The sequence below is a fragment of the Agelaius tricolor genome, unplaced genomic scaffold, assembly GCF_023055355.1.
Source record: "Agelaius tricolor isolate 1412-34295 unplaced genomic scaffold, bAgeTri1.0.p SCAF_1, whole genome shotgun sequence".
NCBI classification, from domain to species: Eukaryota; Metazoa; Chordata; class Aves; order Passeriformes; family Icteridae; genus Agelaius; species Agelaius tricolor.
This window is the reverse complement of record NW_027269261.1, coordinates 40,413,678-40,432,827: the sequence shown is the minus strand read 5'-3', so window position 1 is coordinate 40,432,827 and position 19,150 is coordinate 40,413,678. Positions and strand designations below refer to the sequence as shown.

The window sequence follows — 19,150 nt, the reverse complement described above, 5'->3', positions numbered from 1 at the left end:
TCAGTTTGCCATCTGCCATTTACAGCATTCAAATAACAAATTATTCATGGACACATGAGAGAAATTGAATGAAGCTTTGCCTGAAACATCAGCTTGGTTACAACAAATGTACTTTGCTGCCTTCCATGCCTTCAAAATTTATGAAGACTTTAGTCAACCTATTAGACCTTTTCTTCTGGTAAAGAGGGAAAGGAGGTCAAACCCAGTCCCTACCTAGCTGTTGCTACATTACATCAAAAAACAGCTATTAGCCCCAGAACTGTCCTCACTGAAACTGACTGCAGAGCTATTTCTCACCAGAACCCATCAGAGAAATCACCAAGCAGAAAACTGAACAGAGATTTGACTTTTCTGGTGCCTGCAAAAGGTTAAGTGTGTATTTCACAGAATCACAGAATATCCTGAGTAGGAAAGGACCCATCAGAATCATTGAGTCCAACTCCTGGCCCTGTACACGACACCCCAAGAGTCACAAATGAGAGCATTGTCCAAATGCTTTTCTGTCAGGCTGGTGCTGTGAGTACTGCCCTGGAGAGCCTATTCCAGTCCCCAGCCACTCTCTGAGTGAAAAACCTTTCCTAATTTAATAAATCATTACTGCCTTAAGCAAAGACATTACCTGAGCTGTTCTCTACAGCTGGGCACCTGTTTTTAGGGAATGAGTAAAAGCTTAACATCTTCTGTATGCAATAACCATTTTAACCACATGTAACACAACAGGCAGCTTTCTACTTCCCCAACAACTTTGACAAAGAAAGGAATGTAATATATTAACGTCATTGTCCTGAAGATTATTAGTTATGCCACAAGGCAGAGATAACTGAATAAAGGCTTTCAGTGTCGTATCTCCTGTAGTAAAAATCCACAATATAATTTTGATGGCTGTCAAAAGATCTAAACTAAATTTTAGCATATTGAATCCAAAGATCCGGGGTACCTTTGGGTTTTGGTGGGGTTTGTTTGGTTCCTTGCTTTTTTACAAAGTTGCAAAAACCTTAAACCAGCAGAGAACTCAGGTTATGCCACCTAGATATTGCATTACTAGAAGTGTTCAGCAAATCTAATTTCTGTATAAGTTGAAAGTTAAGGAATAGCAGGCGCAGCATGGCAGTATGTACACAAGTTTCTGCCATTTCAGTTACATTTCAAACATGACAGCACACTGTCTTTATGAAAAGCACCCAGCTGGTGTGTAAATTGTAGTATTTTCTATATTCTTATTGCTATAAATTTAAAATTAACTAATTTGTTACTACTCCCACGCCATCAAAAGTGCTCCTCCACTGAGAAATTAATGACTTCCATAGAAAAATTACTAATACACAGTATTATAAAATGGAAATATAGTGACAACTCCAGAAAAAATTTTAATCTTTCATTATTGGAATAGTAATAAGAGATAGAAATAGTTCAGCAAACTGGCCAGTAAACCAGCAACAGATTTCAGCTGATGATTTATTTTCTTTTCCTTACAACAAAATGATATTGATCAGTTTCAGCACACAAACAGAGGAACTGGATTCCCAGCCAATAAGAGACACTGTGTCATGAATGATGAGGCCTGATATTAATGCAAGATTGCTCACAGACTTCTGGAAATTGGCCATAACAGCTAAATTAATACAAAGTATTCTTTAAAAACTTAAAATTTAATTCTATCTGTAAATTAGTTGCCCAGGAACTGATGCAGTAATCAATTATTTAACTACCTAATAGGAATTCCCTTCAACAAATCCTGGAGCCATAGGATGGTCTGGGTTGGAAGTGGCCCTTGCAGATTATCTAGTTCCAACTCCTGTACCATCTTCCTCCTTTCCCTAAAAACACACAAAAGAAATACTCTCTAATTAAGCCTTGCACATTAGAAATCTAAGTTGAAGTCATTCTCTGTGCTTCTGATATAACAGATTTTAATGGATACATTTTAAGTGTATATTGTCATTATGCTATTGCTCCTATAGATAAAGCCTCTCTGTGATGATCAAATTCTTTGTGCTAAACCAGTCTGAAAGTCTAGTTAGGTTTAGAAGGCCCATAAATATTGATTAGGCGTTGTCTCCTTTCTCAGTATAGTGTCAGGTAATATTACATTTTAAAATCACATTAAAAGCAATAATACAGTCTCCTGATATTTCGGTATTCCCCTAGATTTTGTCTCTGATAAACCACATAAAAAAATGAAACATCCTTGTGTGATTGTTTCTGTCAGCATACTATGCAAAAATTTTTAAGGGATGTTAATTTTTAAGGCAAGGAATTAGGTAAGCATCTGCATTCAGTTAACACCACTTATATATCATCACACTCTTTTCCAACCCAACACACCTTAAAGAACTCCTGAAAGGCATCCAAGGCAAAAAAACTCTCTTTTCTCATTTTTATTATATTGTAGTCAGTTACCTAATGATCATGGATGACCACAATCCTTAACTGAATAGTCATTATGTCTGATTTCCAAGAATCATGTTACAATCAGAACAAGCCTACCCAGTAAGTAAACTGGAGTTATGCTCTCAGATGTCAATTTTTTTCTTTCTAGAAATGAAAAAAAATATGGCAGCCAAGCTCTAATCTTCAGTCTCAACTTATTCAGCAAGTTACTAGAAGAAAGTCTTATTTGTGTTATGATTCACCTTTATAGAGCAGTGATGAACACACATACTACCCACAAGAACATTTAGTGTGGGCTGGAAGTTGTACAGTAACAAGAACCTGAAACTTGCCAGTGAAGAATTTTTGTTTTTTTAAACTAATAAAGCAGTTCACAATTACTGTCCTTAGAGTTCACAAAATGAGACCAGAGTATCCCACAGGAAACCTAACTAAAGGTCCATAAAATACATCCATAAAGGGGAATTCCATGTATTCCGGCAACTCATTGTCCAATTTGTCAAGTCCTAATCTGACATCCTGACTTTGCTAATTTGTTATTCTCATGAACACAGTGAACGTATCTGAGAAAGAGCACATGATAGAAGGGCTGTATCTGGATGAATAAGACTCATTACACAACACATACTACAGACATTTAAGACATATACAAAAATAAAATATCAATGTCAGGGCTGGTGATGAAGATCTCTGAAGTTGTAGTTGTCACATATTTAAGTGTGATCTAGATGCCTCTAAAAATAATTTCTGCACACAGGAACCATGGCGAAAAAACCTTTATAAAAACTAGCAATGAGTACTGTCTTTAAAAGGAATTTAAGACGTTAAAAAAACCCCATCAAAATGAATCCAAGATACAGCTCACAGATGGCTCTGTGGTTTTGAAATACAGAACTATAGCACAAGATAATCCTCTTCATAGAAATTTAATAAACTTCATACACGTGCAGAAGAACAGTTCAAAAAATATTAAGAACAGAAGCCTCAAGAACTTCTGACAGGCTATAAAAAGTTCAGACAGAAGTTTTTGTTAATCTTTTATGAGGGAAATTACAATTAAAATACTAGTATTCCAAGAAGGAGTTAAATATTCACAATCTTAATAAAATTCTAAAAAAGAATTTTTTTAGAAAATTCTGAAGATGGTCAGACACTCTAACAAGGGAGTGTAGAGTAGAACTGAGTTATACTCTAGTCTAACTTCACTGAAAGTATTTAAAATATGCCCCTGCTATAGAACACTTGAATATTCAAATTCAAGTGGAAGCACAGTTTTCTGCCCTTTTTTGGTATTTTTTTCCTATCACTCACATCTCTGAATTATCTTTTCTGTCTAGTGAATAATATATCAATTTAAAGATATAAAAAGCTTCATACTGCAAGCTTTACAACTTGGATCACTGCACATTTTAACCCTGCAGCACATTTACCTTACCTTTCATCCATTTATCACAGCTGTTCATCTAAATTTAAAAGTTGATTTATGTAGACAGCAATACAATCTCGTATTTTTTGAAAGACTTGAAAAAACTTCTATTCACATTCTCACTGATTTGCTGAGGTGTGATAGAAGACACTAGAGATCATCTGATTCAGCTTCCCTGCTCAAAACAGGGTCAACAAGATCAAGTTGCTCTCTACCCTGTCCAGTCAGGTTTTAAGTATCTTTAAGTATCTTCAAGGACAGACTCCACACCGGCTGACAACAGCACAGTAGACATAGCAATGACCTTGTTATTTCACTCTCCAGAGTAAATCACATCATCTTGCCACTGACAAATGAAAGTTTTACGTAATCGTACTTTTCATTTTATATGACATGCCTAAGCAGAAATCAACAATGATGTGACATGACTGTCAGCCTGACTTTACAGAAAGAGAACCACAAATAACTGAATATTGAAGCAAAGGATTACTTTTTTGGGTTTTTTTAAGAATTGTGACGTTTTTTGCTTTGGTTGTTAATCCTGGGGCTTTTTTGAAGAAAGATCTCATTCTCCATATGGAAAACCAGATAATTTAAAATACTTTAACATAGGACTTGATCCACTGGAAAAACAAATCCATTTTTTCGATTCTGAGCAGTAATGGATGCCATGTTTCCTACCTGCTGTCCTGTCGGCGGTAATCCTGCTGGTCTATCCTAATCATCGGCTTCACCATTCCTCGCTCGGCCGTGCTGGATGCGGATGATGCCCTGTCACCGTCCAGCCTGCTGGTGCTCTAATTCAAAACAGCAGGACAGGTGCTTAGCATGCAAGCACTGCATGAGCCAGTATTTGTGCCTAGCAGCACTAAAATGAAGCTGAGGTCTCAGGCTTGAAAAGAGATGGGGAAACAGAAGAAGGGAATATGGCACAGAGAGCAACAGCTCAGCAGGCGTTTTCACCACAGTGAAGCACTGAAGAGCCTGCTTCCAATTCCACAGACAACAACAGCCAGCCAGGAGCAGCTCTTTGTTAATGCACTGCTAGAATTTATAATGCAGCTTGCAAACATCTTTAATCAAAAGTTGCATAGCTACAATACAAAGTAAGAATGAGTTGGGAATCAAAACTTTAGGTAAGAGACAAAGTTCAATGTATTTACAAATTTAAAACCTGTCATGCTCCCACCCTCTGCTTCTGCAATAGTTCCAAGTGCTTGCACTACTGATCTGTAACACAATTTATCCTGATCTTAAGGAAAGTCTGATCTGGCAGGCAGTACATTTCCAAGACAAGAAGGGGCAATTCAAACTGTTATGTTTTTATATAACATTTGATTTGTTTCCTTTTGGTGTCTCATGCTCCTTAATAGGAAGCTTTTAATTTATGATTTCTAATTCAATCAAACCCTATCAGGAATGGGACAAATACGCTGCTTTAAGCAGCAAAATAAATAGTAAATTTTTTCAGCATAAAGAGTAGAAAATAAGACATCAGTAAAATAGAAAGTGTTTCAACATTTCATAAGAAATTTCTAGGACTAAATAATTTGCTTCAGGAAATAGGAAAACCTGCCAACAAGTGCATCTCAAAGCAAGAGATTGAACTAAATCACTTCTCACCACCATGTCTCAGAGAACTTTCATTAAACTTACTGTCACCCCTTTTCCAAACAAAAGCAAACTTAGAAGAGAGCAAATGTTAGAAAATGAATGATTCATCAGTGCTTTAACAAGATGATGTACACAGTCTCAAACAGTACAACTGAAAAAGAAACTAAATTTTCCCATTAATCCCTAAGTCCACTAGAAGTATTTTTCTAATGACTGTGAATAGGATATGAAATAAACTATATAATAAAGCCAGAAACTCTTATTCTGAGAAATTTTAAGACATTTTATTAGTTTACAAAGTTTCTGTTCTTCCTTCTAAAGTATCACTAAACTTCCTATCAGAAGTAGGTGAAGAACACTTTTAAGATAAAAGCACTACCCAACAGTACAAGAAAGTAGAGAAACTGAATCAAAAGACTGTGGTAAGAAAACAAATAAGACTAAAAATACATTCAAAAGCTATCAGAGTTATTAATACCTACACTGCTACATTAATATCACTAAATAGTTACAAGTATTTCAGTTGTGTAATAGCAGAAATAAAACACAAAAGGGAATGAAGTTCTGCGAAGATTACTCCATTTCATACTGCTGAAATAATTCATTCTCTCATTTCATCTGAGGCATCTGATCATAGAAAGTAAGGCATTAACCATTGTGTCATTTACTCTGTTTGCTCTTGGAAAATGCAATTCTGACACAAAATCTATTAACAGAAAGTGCAGAAAGAAAGCATGAAACGATTATCACCTCATAAAATGTTTATAATTATGACTGCAGAGACTGTTTAGTCAATGTGTGTACAGGAGCTCTACTGATGTCTAAAGTCACATCCATTAAATTTTAAAAGCGTTGTTAAATTAAAATTGAACACCCTTTCACATTTTATATAAAACATTTATTTACCCCATCACAAATGACAACAGCCATATGCTACACACACAAGGTAACAATGTACCAGTTCTAACAAGAATCTCTACCTGCACGTAATCTGCTTTCCAGAAGTCAGTTTGAGGAGAAACGACTTCATCTTTGGAGAGTTTCTCTTTCTAAAAATGTTACTACCCTTGACATGAGATGCATCCCCAATGCCAATACAAATGTAAACATGGTTTTGGGGGAAAAAAAAAATAAACTAAATCTAAAATAACAATGCATATAATGTCTAAGCCCATCAACAAGGAAAAACAGCTGGGGAGACTGATGAATTGGCCACACTTCCCTAAATAGTACTGCTGTTGTAATTTTGATTTAACTTACACATGCTGTTATTTATTGCTAGCTTAGCCATAATACAATACCTTGCTTGCTGGTAATGCTGTTCCACTGTGAATATCTCCCTCCAGATCAAATGTGGTTTCCTGGACAGCTCTACAAGCAAGATAACATTTCCAGTATGTTTTAGAGATTATACTGTTCAACATTTAATAAACAAGGAACAGAGTAATTAAAATTACAGTTCAAGAATTATACCATGTGTCCAGTTAATATTAACTTTTTTTAATACTATTCCTTCTTCATATCAATAAAACCTAAAAATATATATACAGACAATTTCATTTGCAAAACCAGATTCATAGCTAATGATCCCAGTCAAGTGAGAAATGAGATTCATAGCTACTCTTCCCAGTCAAGTGAGAAAATAAAAATACACATTGCATTCACTACAATAGACTAGCTACAATTTTTTACTCAGGTCTTTAGTATTAAATGTACAACATAATGTAAATAACTCATAAATCATAGTCATGCATATTACTATCTCCTTATTCTAAAGATTAAAAAAAAAATTGATTGTTCAAGCTGCAACAGCCCTTTGCCATAGATTTTATTGTCCAGATAAAGCTCTGCAATAATACAGTGCTTTCCAGTTGACTGTAAATCTGCAAGAGCACTTATCTATTGATGTGCAGGCTAAATGCAGGATGAACTCAAGATTTAAGCAAGAATATTACATGACAGCCACATGGCTGGAGGTCTTCCTGCAGACAGGGCCTACAAAAAGCACAGTGTCCTTCCATAAGAAAATACAGTGGAGAAAAAATAAAAATGCTTAAAGCACACATCTATATTAATTTAGCAGATAAGCTTCTTTTCCTAGGTATCTTTCATCTCCAAGCCAATTTGTTACTTTTCTAAATAACATTATACAAAAATGTGTATATTAACAATAGTAGCCTCAGAGAGAAGATGGAAAATAGGATGTTGCTTTTTCCCCTGCTATACAAACTGATTTTAAGATTGTTTCTTCTGAGTATTTCTATAGCGATTGAACAAAACACCTGAACCCCTAAGAGTCACAATATCCATGATCAGTATTTTTATTATGTACCTATCAAAAATATAAATGAGAAACAACAGGGTACACTTCTGGACTGTCAGTCCTTGCAACACAGAAACCAGTGAGTAAGTAATCACACTACAAAAAGTGGTTGTTATTTTGAGACATATAGTTCCCTATCTTAACAGTCTCATTTCATGATTACTTCACTTCCTAATCCTTTCAGTGGAATTTTTTCTCAGTTGTTATCTGAGAAAAAACAAAAACCAGACTCTCTGAAAACATTCAGCAACTTCTTGACTTTTCCTGGAGCTTGGATGAACTATGAAATACATGAAAATAAGGCATTATAGTGTTTTTCAGACAGAAGTGAGCATGAGGAAAACTTGTTTGAATACTTCATAATAAAAAAGACACTTGCTAATCCTACATAAAATCACAAGGTGGAGCTCAAGTATTAAAAGTATATACTTAACACTTAAATGAGTTTACACACTAGTCCCTGGCCATTTATAATGCTTTCATTATGTATTTTTTCACAAGGCTCTCCTTCTAACCTCAATAGGATGAAAATAAATGTTACTCACCCAGTTTTGTGTCTTGGACCTTTGACCATAAGACTTGCATCAGTAGATCTTTTGGAAATAATATGGTCCTGAGTAGGATCCACAAACTTAAATACATGAGAAGACCCAAACTGAACCTTCATTCCACTTTGCAGCATGGTGGTTTCTGAAATACGCTGACCTTCCACATAGGTTTCAGCATCAATGCTTCTTGGGGTTACAGTAACAACTCCATCCATATTAGTGAGGTCACAGTGATGAGGCTGAATTCCTGGACCAAATAACTGGGAATAAAATTAATTAACATAGAATAAATTTAATTATACTGCAGCAGAAATAAAAAACCAAAGACTAAGACGTAGCTACACCTATTTACAGACTGGTTATTTAAATTTGATTATGAATTTACAGAGATGAGTGGTACTAAAATCAGTGAGTTTCACTTCATTTTTCAATGCAACAAGAATAATAAAACATATTTAACTAACATGTGCAGCAGACATCTCTTAATGAAAAACTTTACACTGTTTCAGTCATATACTGTTTTCTTCCACTTGCTGTTTTATATGCAATCTCACAGTGCAATTAATTATAAATCAACTAAATGCACTGACATGGACCCAGGCTACTGTAAGAAACTCCCTGGCATGAACTTCATACAAATATGCTTGTTTTATACTCTTAAAAAATCCTACCTCAATGGGATTGAGACTAGAACTTGAAAGTCATTAAGCAGTTACAATAACACTGATACGTACTTTTTGATCCAGTTACAAAAAGAAAACCCCTTAAAAAATAACAATTTGACTTAAAATACTAAAATCCTTCTCTGAAATCAAAAGTGCAACTGAATTAAAACAGATAATTATTACCATTAATACAAAATTTCAGCAATATTTTACCCTTCAAACTTCGAAGCATATTTACAGCATATTTTATTAAGGCTCCACAATGACACGTAACACAGCAGAGACCAGATCAGTACTGTAATGTGAGTCTGCTTTTTTCCATACCTGAATGGAATTGTCGTCAAATTTTTCAGTTCCAACTTCAGTGACACTTAATTGTAGACGATAGAGCTTTGGCTTATCTCTGGAGTCAGAACCATCTGTACAGCAAGTGACAAATATTAATTTGTAAGTTAATAAAGTTCAAATATTCACACAGTATTTCTACTTTTACTGCAACTTAGTCAGAATGGCAATGTTTGCAAAAAAAGAAAACCCGAGTGACATTCTTTCAAGATTGTAGGGAACTTGGTTGTTCCTCATAATGTAAGAACCCTGAAAGTAGAGAAAGCCTACTTGAAGCAGGTGTTTACTACAAATGCAAAGAATAAAGTAACTAAGAACTACTATTCTGAACATACTGTGAAAAACCTTTTCTATTTCCTTAGTACTTTAAGCAATGCAACAGTTTTTGTATATCTCTAAGATTTTATATGGGTATACCAGTATGGGTTTAGAAGATAAAGAAAATAAAACACCTTCAGATCCCACATTAATAGCATCTACTGATCTTACTAAAGTGCACGTTATCAGCAAAATCTGCTGTCAAGTGATCCACATACCAAACTTTCTAATTCATCACATACTGAACTAGAGCAATATTAAAAGACAATCCTACAAAATGTTTACCTATGATATTTAGTCTTAATATACAGGACTTTAGCACTTCTGGCCTTATCTTTATAGTTCCATTGACCTATATTTTCATCTCACAGAAAATTAGGTAAAAAATAAAGTCCAACTTCCTACTCCCCTCAGAAAAATGCTGGACATACAAAGTGTGCACAATTTAGCTGGTGCCTTCACAGGCTAACACAAATGGGTTTTGTCATACATATAAATCCTCTCCACTTCCCAGAAAATCCTACAACTTTAAATATGAGCAGAAACTGAAATAATACTGTCATTTCTAACTACTCTCCAATCTCCTCTCCAAAGCAAAGTAAAAAGACAGGCTGCAAGACAAAGAATGTCTTACCGGTGGAAATGAACAATGATTTTAAGTCATTTCCAAAAAAGCAATAGAGAATATTATGAAAGCCATGGCACATACATTGATATTGTCTGCAGTAGGCTACTAGTTATCTTCAAATTTTTATGTGAAAGAATATAAACAGAAGCTCTATAAATCTAGTTGTAAACTCCCAGAACACCTTGTATTAAAACCACAGCACTAGATACAAATGCAATTTTTCCTCCACAAAAAGGAGAAAATTTTAAGGAGTTATTCAGAGTTATTTGGGTTATTTGTTGTACTCCATCAGTATTAAAAGCCAATTTCTACAGTAAAAGGTATCTTAATCTTGAAGATAATTACAACAACTCCTAAGAATGATTAAAGGTCTTTTTGTTCCAGGGGAGAGATGCAGGAGGGAAGGATAGTTGTGTTATACTACTGTGTAAAGTGTATTTCCTGTTTTCCAACAGCTGGAACCTCACCTAAATGGTATTTGGAATGCATCCCTTATAAGTCACTGCAGCAGGATAGATATTCTGCTATACCTATGGTGAAGGCCCTAGTCCCTAGGCCACAAGAGTCCACAAAGGCTGATCTTAGAAAATGATGCACTACAGACAGATTTCATCACTTGATTTATGCACTTAAGAGTCACCATTCACATTTTAAATAGTAATGTTATAAAAAAAGCCTGCAGTGAACAAAAGCGAATAATCACTGTAAGGACATCAAGTTTATAACACAAACACGTATTTTTTAAACAATAAAAAAAAAAAAAAAAACAAGACAGGGCACTATTCATGGATATATATTTTCAATGTGTTACTTCACCACCAAAAGGTGAATCCTACACCACTTTGAAAATTATAACTTCAATTGATTTCACTGGTCCAATGCTTGAAACAATGCTGGGAAATAGTACTGACTTAGCACAGACCAAAACAAATGATGACGATCAGCTCACAGAAAACAAGTAAGCCCAAAGTTGAACAAAAATGGTCACACAATGGACTTTACCTATTGAGATAAAATAGTTTAGTCTTAGTTTAAGTCTACACTTTTAAAGCATATTTCCTCTACAAGTTCCTAACTACTAAGGGTTTAAATACTAATAAGCTTAGCAGATGGTTGGGCAGATCTGAAACACCATGTTGAATTCAGGAGATAATTCTACTCTTAAATTTCAGACAAGATATGCACTTCCAGCAGAAAGAGCCAATAGTAAATTTTTTTTTTATTGTAACAGACAACAAACTCATGTGAAAAAGTATTACACATACTACAGTTCTGTTCTCAGAAAGAAGCTTAGCCAGGAAAGCCCCCTGGTGAAGGCTTTCCATTCCTCCAACTTTCTGCAATTCTTCTGTCCAAGTTGCTATACCTCGATTTCCTCCACATCTCCCACTGCTATTTGTTCTACAGCTCAAAGGAACTCTTTTTTTGTGATGAAGCAAGGAAAAAAGCCTTATGGGGTTGCCTTTTTATTTTTTATGTATGCTTTGGAATTTTAATTTCAGGTTTGTAGAATCTGAGGCTCGCATCTGAAAATATGGGGGTTTGCTATTTTTCTCAGCCTTTAAATATTATGGTTGTACAACTGAAGTTATTAACATTGCTGAACTCATCAAAACCATATTCACAGATAGGACAGACAGAATCAGCTATTCAAAGTGCTGCTGAATGTCATTTCAGTCTACCCAGTCTATTTCTATTACTATCAGATTCATCTCAGTTACTGCTTCATTCACATGACTTGGATACAGTGACAATGCTGACTGCCACATGTACAGCCACAAGCTACTGAAGTGCATCATCTACCATACAGAATCTAATCTTCAGTCAATGAAACAGTGGTACAAACAGCAACATCAGCAGCTGTGGAGAAGTGGAAAAACTGGACATAATTCACTAGCAAACTTCATGAATTTGTGCAATTGCACAGGGCATGAAAGTGAGTCTGCTAGGTTCTTCTGCAAAAATATAAACAGCCTCTGTTTTGACAGGAGGACATTTCTACTGGAGTTATTTCTATAATAAATAAAAGTATTCTAAAGTGCTTTTTTTCCAAAGACAGAGTCTGACTCTAGAGTATGAAGTCCTCTTTTTCACACACTGAGATAAAAATTTAAAAAGCTATCTTTTTTTTCCCTCCAGTGACATGCAACCAAATTTCAGTCTTCCTAGTTAATGGTCAAGTGTTCCTGCAGAGCCCATCCATGATTTTTAGTTCAGCACACTCTATGAAACCTTTCTGCTCTCTGGAATAACAATGTTAACAAAACGGAAGTCCAAATTCAATTCACATAATGGAGCACTGGACACAAGTTTGAACACAGTTCTTTAAACCCCAGTACTGCACTCCACAACCGTAAAGGAAAGGGTGAGCAGTGCTGAGAACCACAAGTAGTTCTTCTACAGCAGTCTAGAAAATAAAGTGAGGAAACAGGGGAAAAAAGTAATAAAAAAATATTTTGGCAGACATTTCACAATGAAAAGAGAATGGCTTTGTATTCTTGTTTAATCAGTCAAACCAGAACACCTCTGCACATTACTCTAAACTCTAAGGAGAATTGAAGATCCATAATGATTTGTACATTAGGCTATCAATTTTGAATACTACAAAAAATGAACAAGTCTCTGCTGTCTGAAGTGCTAAATCTTTGACATACACCACTAATGTCAGACAAACCAGGCATCAGAAACACCAAAGGATGTTATGGAACACCACAAAGTAGAAAACAAAGTAATTTTGCCAGGGGTCAAAACACTATTTCCCATAAAAATCATCACAGACTTCATTACTGTAGCAACACAGTCAAATACTGAAAAGGACAGCTAAGTTCCATGCTATTTACCTAATAACCATTTTAACTATGAATTCTGCAAGCAGCTGGATCAAAGAACTTTTAGTTCTACTACAACACTGCTTGTAAACCACCCTCTGAAATTTAGCTGTTAACTGTAGCTGGAAGGTTGAACTCTGGGTAACAGCATATTCATGACCTAGTTGATGTTTGTTCACCAATCAAATAATTAAAATAATTAAATGGCAACTAGCAAACAAAATAATTAAATGGTAACTAACAAAATAGATAACTACATCACAGAAGCAATCCCTTGGAAAAAAACCCTTAAGATAAATAAGATAGTCCTTCATTTGTCATAAAGAAACTCAAGATTTATAGTCAGAGAAGTTTTTAGTGGCTAATGAGAGAACAGTATCAAATACAGCGTTACCTTCGTAAGTGTGATAGTTGTAGTAGGCAAAGTGATTCCTTCTCCCTGGGGTTAGAAACACATGCAGAGGACCCAGGTGAAGGCAGCACCAGCAGGACAGATACCATGCAGAACATGCGGAGGAGGGCAAGAAAAGAAAAGACAGGAAAGGGTGAAACTGTAGCCAGACAACACCTATTCAATTTATAAGGATGAAGTTCATTAAACTCTTTCAATTTTAGAAACTGTGCAGAATATAAAGACATCAGTACTAGAAAGCTACTGAATGAAACAATCCTTATTGTTTAGAGAAGTGATAACAAGCTGTTAGAAGAAGAACACGAACAACAGGTCAGTCCCACAGGCAATGTGTGAAGCTCAGCACACAGCACTAACACCTGCAGCACTGCAGACTGGGTTTACTCTCTCTGTTAATGGGCATCTCGAGCCACTGCCTGAGAACAGCATTTTAATGATAAAGCACCAAATCCCACAGAGTAAGAGAATAAGAAAAGAAATCAACAGTACTATTAAAAGAGCTCAAAATATTAATATGGAAACCAAACCTCAATCTACAGAACATGACAGTACGTTTCATATATTCTGTGTACCGATAATTTCATCTGGATTTAAAACAAACAAAAAAAATCCCACAGTATTTGACCATAAATTTAACCTGTTTTTGCAGTTCTGATCCAGCAAAGGTTTCAGCACCAATTTCCAACCTTGCTTCCCAAAAGGTACACAACCAGACTTCAAACTGTAACATTTACTTGAACATCTGAGTGTACTCAGGTTACACTTAATAGGAAAAAGAGCTGTATCTAACTCCATCACCAAAAATAAAAGTCCATATCCAAATCTATAAACATGAGGATGACAGAAATTAAGAGCATAAACCATGTATGTTTTATCAGTAGTTGTGTATACACGATCACCCCAGCTGTTCCTAGATCATAAAATTAATTGCAAATTACCACAAAGCCCAGCAAGTTCCAATTATGCCAAAATAAAACTAAGCTTGGTAGTGATTAGAAAGTTCTATATAGGCTGAAAAATGTTCCACATCTAAGTTTGATTTAAAACTTCATGTTCTTGTCTGTTAAAAAATGTGATTTTCCACGTATGGCACTGTCAAATACCACGTATGCTACAATGTACTTGTGAATGTAAACAAAATCAGATCTAAGCTTAGTAAATAATTTCTCCCTTTTTTCCACTCCAAACATTTGCTGCTAAGATTTTGATATTACAGCAACATGCACCTCTACCTTTAGAACTGTAACCTCCAATTCAGAATCTGACATCAGAAGAACTCATGTGGCACAGACTTCCTGCCACACAGAGTTCCTTGCGCTTACAAAGAATGTCTTATTTTTGAAAAATCCAAATGACTATACAATAATGTAACTTAGCTTATTAGATAGCCAGAATTCTTACCTGGGCTTAATTCTACCAGGTATGGTAGTTTCTCAGGAGGAAGGCAAGAGCCATAGCCAGACCCGTCAACTCTTTCCTTCCCCTTCAATGGCTTTCCATCAGCTATCTTCCTGGTTTTCTTTGGGACATAATCAGGAGGCCGCCTTTTCAACTGAAAGACCAGTATTCCTAAAACACAGTATTAATCATCCTTTGAGTCACACTACCACTGCATAGGCACACAACCAACATCTATTAATCTGCAAGTGTCCTGTAGGATTACTTTCAGCTTCCTAAATTCCTGTCACTTCTTTAGAATAGTTTTAACTTAAAAATAACTACACACAGATTAAAAGCATACTACAGTATAGTGAATAATTTAGAAAATTTGGGACAAAATGCAAAACCTTTCTACCACCTAATGGTGTAATAATACAAATAGTGCATAATGAAACAGTAAATAACTCTAATACTCCCTAATATTTTAAGTGTCGAAAACCAAAACACACTAAAATATATGTTAGAATTTCTTCCTTTACAGGGGCTCCACAACACGGATTACAACCCAAGGCAGAAAAATATCTTAAAGGTTTTTGGACATACCTTTATCACTAGGCCACTCCCTGAATATCTGCAGTGGACACTCATCATCATCAAGAATAGTTTCTTTAGCACCTTTATCGTCAGAGTGCTGAGCACCAGGAGGCAGCATGACCTAAAAAAGAATTATCAGTTTTCAGAGCTGTTAGTGGACAATTAGAACATTCAAGGGTATATTCTCTGATAACTTTTTTGCATGTGTTATTTATAACAAGAGATAAGGCCAAAGAATTCAGTAACTTGGAATGTATTTTGTTTCCAAGATTTTCTAACACTCCTCTCTCGCCTCTTGCTACAGTTAAATTGTACTTCCTAGAACACCAAGTAAATCTAAAAAGCAAAGAACATCAAGTATGCAAGATTTTCTTTCAGTAAAAAAAGTTATTTCAATTTCTCATCAGCTAAGAGAAAAAAAAAATCTGTGGAGATGATAAGTCAAAAAACAAAACTGAACTCTCCATTATTATTACACACACTGGAATCAGCATTTCATTTTGCTAATGCCATTCTGCTATATGTAACATATATATATCTTTAGAAAAGACACAGCAAAGACTATGTTACACCTGCTGCATCCTTGTCTTACCCAAAATTTACCTGTTCTACACAAGGGACTAAGGGTACAACTGGAGCATTTCACACAACTGCTTTCATGCTGCCTAGCTCTAAGGAAGAAACAAAACCAAGAATACTTTTGGGACAGAACTGCAGACTGTTGCTACCTTTTCCAGCTATATCCTTACAAGGCAGAGGAAGGGGGAAACTTTGATTCATGAAATCTGATCTTAGAGGAGACACAGCCTGTAATTTCATGCATTACTGCTCCCCACAGAGATCAAGAACAAGTAACAATGACAGGCAGTATTACAGTTATTAAAGACAGATCTTTCAAAGCTGAATCAAAAAATAAAATAAAATATGTTGTACTCCCACACTTGTAATCCTAATAATGTTATTTAAATTCATAGACAGTTCTATTTTAAACAAACTACTCCAAATTATTCCCATCTCTGAACGATGACCAAGGTAAGGCCTTCTGAAGTGATGTAGCCATTGGCTACAGCATCCTACTACACTGCAGCCCTCTAGAGACTTTGCACTCTCATTTGTTCCCTCCTTTCCGCACCCATTTCTGTGTTAACAAAGTTCTCACAGATCTACCTCAAACATCTTTTCATCTTCTTCCAGGCAGGAAACAACTACATTTAAGATTAAAAGTATGCAATCCCTAAACCATTTTCTATGCAAAACATGGCTAAACATAGGACTAATTAAATTATCTTTAATTAGATTTTCAAATAGACAAGATATTATAAAAGAAGGAAAACATTAAAATGTATAAAGCAGAGGGAAACAGAAACACATCTACACTCAAACCTTATCCTGCCAAACTGCTCTATTTCACATCTCAGATTTTAAAAACAATTACACATACAGGATAATTAGGGTAACACTGTGTTTCAAGCTATGTTCAAGAAGCAACAATCTTAAAATTCCGAAGCCCTTGAGACAGAAGGTAGCTAGTTACAAAGCACGAAATACGTGCAATACCAGGACCTGACCGATACTGTAAACCAAAGAAAAACCAAAAACTGCAGGGAAACATGCAGAAAATACAAGCTAAGAAATTTAAATGAAGACCACAGCAACTTCAGACTTAACTTTCATAACATTTGTTGGAATAAACAAGTAAGAGAAGGCATGTATTTGAGTATTAAGCCTCCTGTCATAATAACTAGAGATCAAATTATCAGACCCATCCTTAAAAAAAGTCTCACATGAGAACACCCCATGCTGCAACAGGTCTTCAATAAGCTCTTCTGTAATTCTAATGTTTAAGTAAAAACCCTCATATCTATAGTATATTTGAGTATATCTGCTTATCATGATTAATCTACAGTTTTCCTTACAAGCAGGGAATGCAGGCTCCGTGCATGCCCCTACTAAAACAAACAAACAAAAACAAAAAAAAACCACACACACAAAAAAAAAAAAACACAAAAAAAAGAAAACCTAAGAAAACAACAGCAACAACACCACAAAAATCTACAAAATCCCCCAATGGATCTTGCTAAAATACTTAATGTCTTATGTCTGTAACAACTGATTCTCAAAAAAACCCAATAAAACTACTCACCAAATGCATAGTTTTGCTTGACATTACAAGAAGTTATTTATGCCTTACCCTCAAGTAAAAAATAAGTGCACACTAAAAACAAAAGTCTAATCAAGATTCTGCTTTCAAGAGTTAACTGGTTTGCTGCATGCCTGGAGTCTAGTGCCCTGAGGGAATATGCACAGGTAGTTTGGAAGACTGTCTAATTAATTTGACATCTTCAGAGAAGTGCAGTGAACCCCACATTACTCAGGGAGACTCAAACCAAGCAAACTGAAACAAACAAAATGCACACATTGGAACAAACTGGTGTCTACTTGCTTACACAGAAAAGCACTTTAGAACCAGGAATAAAGGTACAGCCTGATACACTGCAAACCAATGTATGAAAGCAGATAACCAATAGGAAAATGCCATTTACAATAGAAGTTGTCAAAAATGTTATGAAAAAGTCTTACAATGTTTATCTTTCAACTGAAACTTAAGGAGTGATCTTTTTACAGGTATTATTACTTATACAGCCTTATAATGGTCTTGTCCTGTAACTTAAAATTCATCTTAATAATTAAGTAAATGTCAACTGCTTAAATCTTCAGAGAAGACACTGTACCTGGCACTCAAAGAGAACAAAATGTTTCAAAATCCCAACCAGTAAGAAACTGAACTTGTATGTTCCACTGATAATAGCTGAACTTAGCAAAATGTAAAGAATAAGAACATGCGCAAGACCTGTCTAACAGAGAGTACCATAAAGTGCCAGAAGAACAGGGGCAAAAGCCAACCCGGGGACAGAGAATAGCTGTGAGACTTCAGTACAAAGGGAGTGCCACTGGATAAATTTAGTGTTGCGTTTCTGAGTTTCCAAAAAAGACAACAGTGATTAAAGACACATCAGGCTAATTCTTGGGTATTTTTATGTTTCAAGCAAGGAAAGCAACTTTATAAAACATCAGGAAAAAAGTAGATTTTAAAATCTAGATTTAAAATACTCAACTTGATGAATAAAAGAAGAATTAACATATTAAAAGCCAAGCACTGTATCAGCAGAGGATGGCCAAGCAGATTTTAGCCAACTACAACAACTTACTGTGGGCAAATAAGGTCTCCTATACTTAAAGAGAAACAGATCTGCTATTGGTCAGTGCAGACCATTCCTGTATGTCAAATGTAAACATAACCACACAACTGACACCAGTTCAGACACACTGTATGAAGATGTGTTACTCAGGAAACACAAAATATTTTCCAGAAGTACTTCCCAAAAAACTAATATAAAAAAAATTTCTTTTGCAGCAATGACTTCATTAACCTTTGCCAAGATCAAAGCAAGGTTCCCCAGACTATTTTCTACATTAAACATCCCCACACAAGATCAGAAAATAGGATCTAAGGGGGAACACCACCATTACAAAAAGAGTAACTTTCAACAGTTTCCTGGGTAAAGGTGCAATTAGTGCAATAAATTCCCTAATACTCAAAGATTTTTTAATTTTTTAGCTCAGGCATCGTAAGTCTGAACTAAGCAGAATGAAGTAAAACTATCTTCCAAATTTAGT

General features: G+C 35.4%; 1 protein-coding gene across 22 annotated transcripts in view; it reads right to left on the bottom strand.

Moving 5' to 3' along the window:
- AFDN (afadin, adherens junction formation factor) overlaps nt 1-19,150 on the bottom strand; it is a 115,668-nt gene that overhangs the window by 56,389 nt on the left and 40,129 nt on the right. For 17 of the 22 annotated variants that reach the window (XM_071430932.1, XM_071430899.1, XM_071430921.1 and 14 more), the window contains exons 7-13: nt 15,482-15,593; nt 14,900-15,067; nt 13,481-13,525; nt 9,292-9,386; nt 8,300-8,562; nt 6,733-6,802; nt 4,499-4,614 (exon numbers count right to left, since the gene is read on the bottom strand). In XM_071430932.1, coding sequence (XP_071287033.1) covers nt 4,499-4,614; nt 6,733-6,802; nt 8,300-8,562; nt 9,292-9,386; nt 13,481-13,525; nt 14,900-15,067; nt 15,482-15,593 — 869 coding nt within the window. The remainder of the gene's footprint in view (nt 1-4,498; nt 4,615-6,732; nt 6,803-8,299; nt 8,563-9,291; nt 9,387-13,480; nt 13,526-14,899; nt 15,068-15,481; nt 15,594-19,150) is intronic. The other 5 variants (XM_071431020.1, XM_071431061.1, XM_071430941.1 and 2 more) reach the window with 1 other exon arrangement.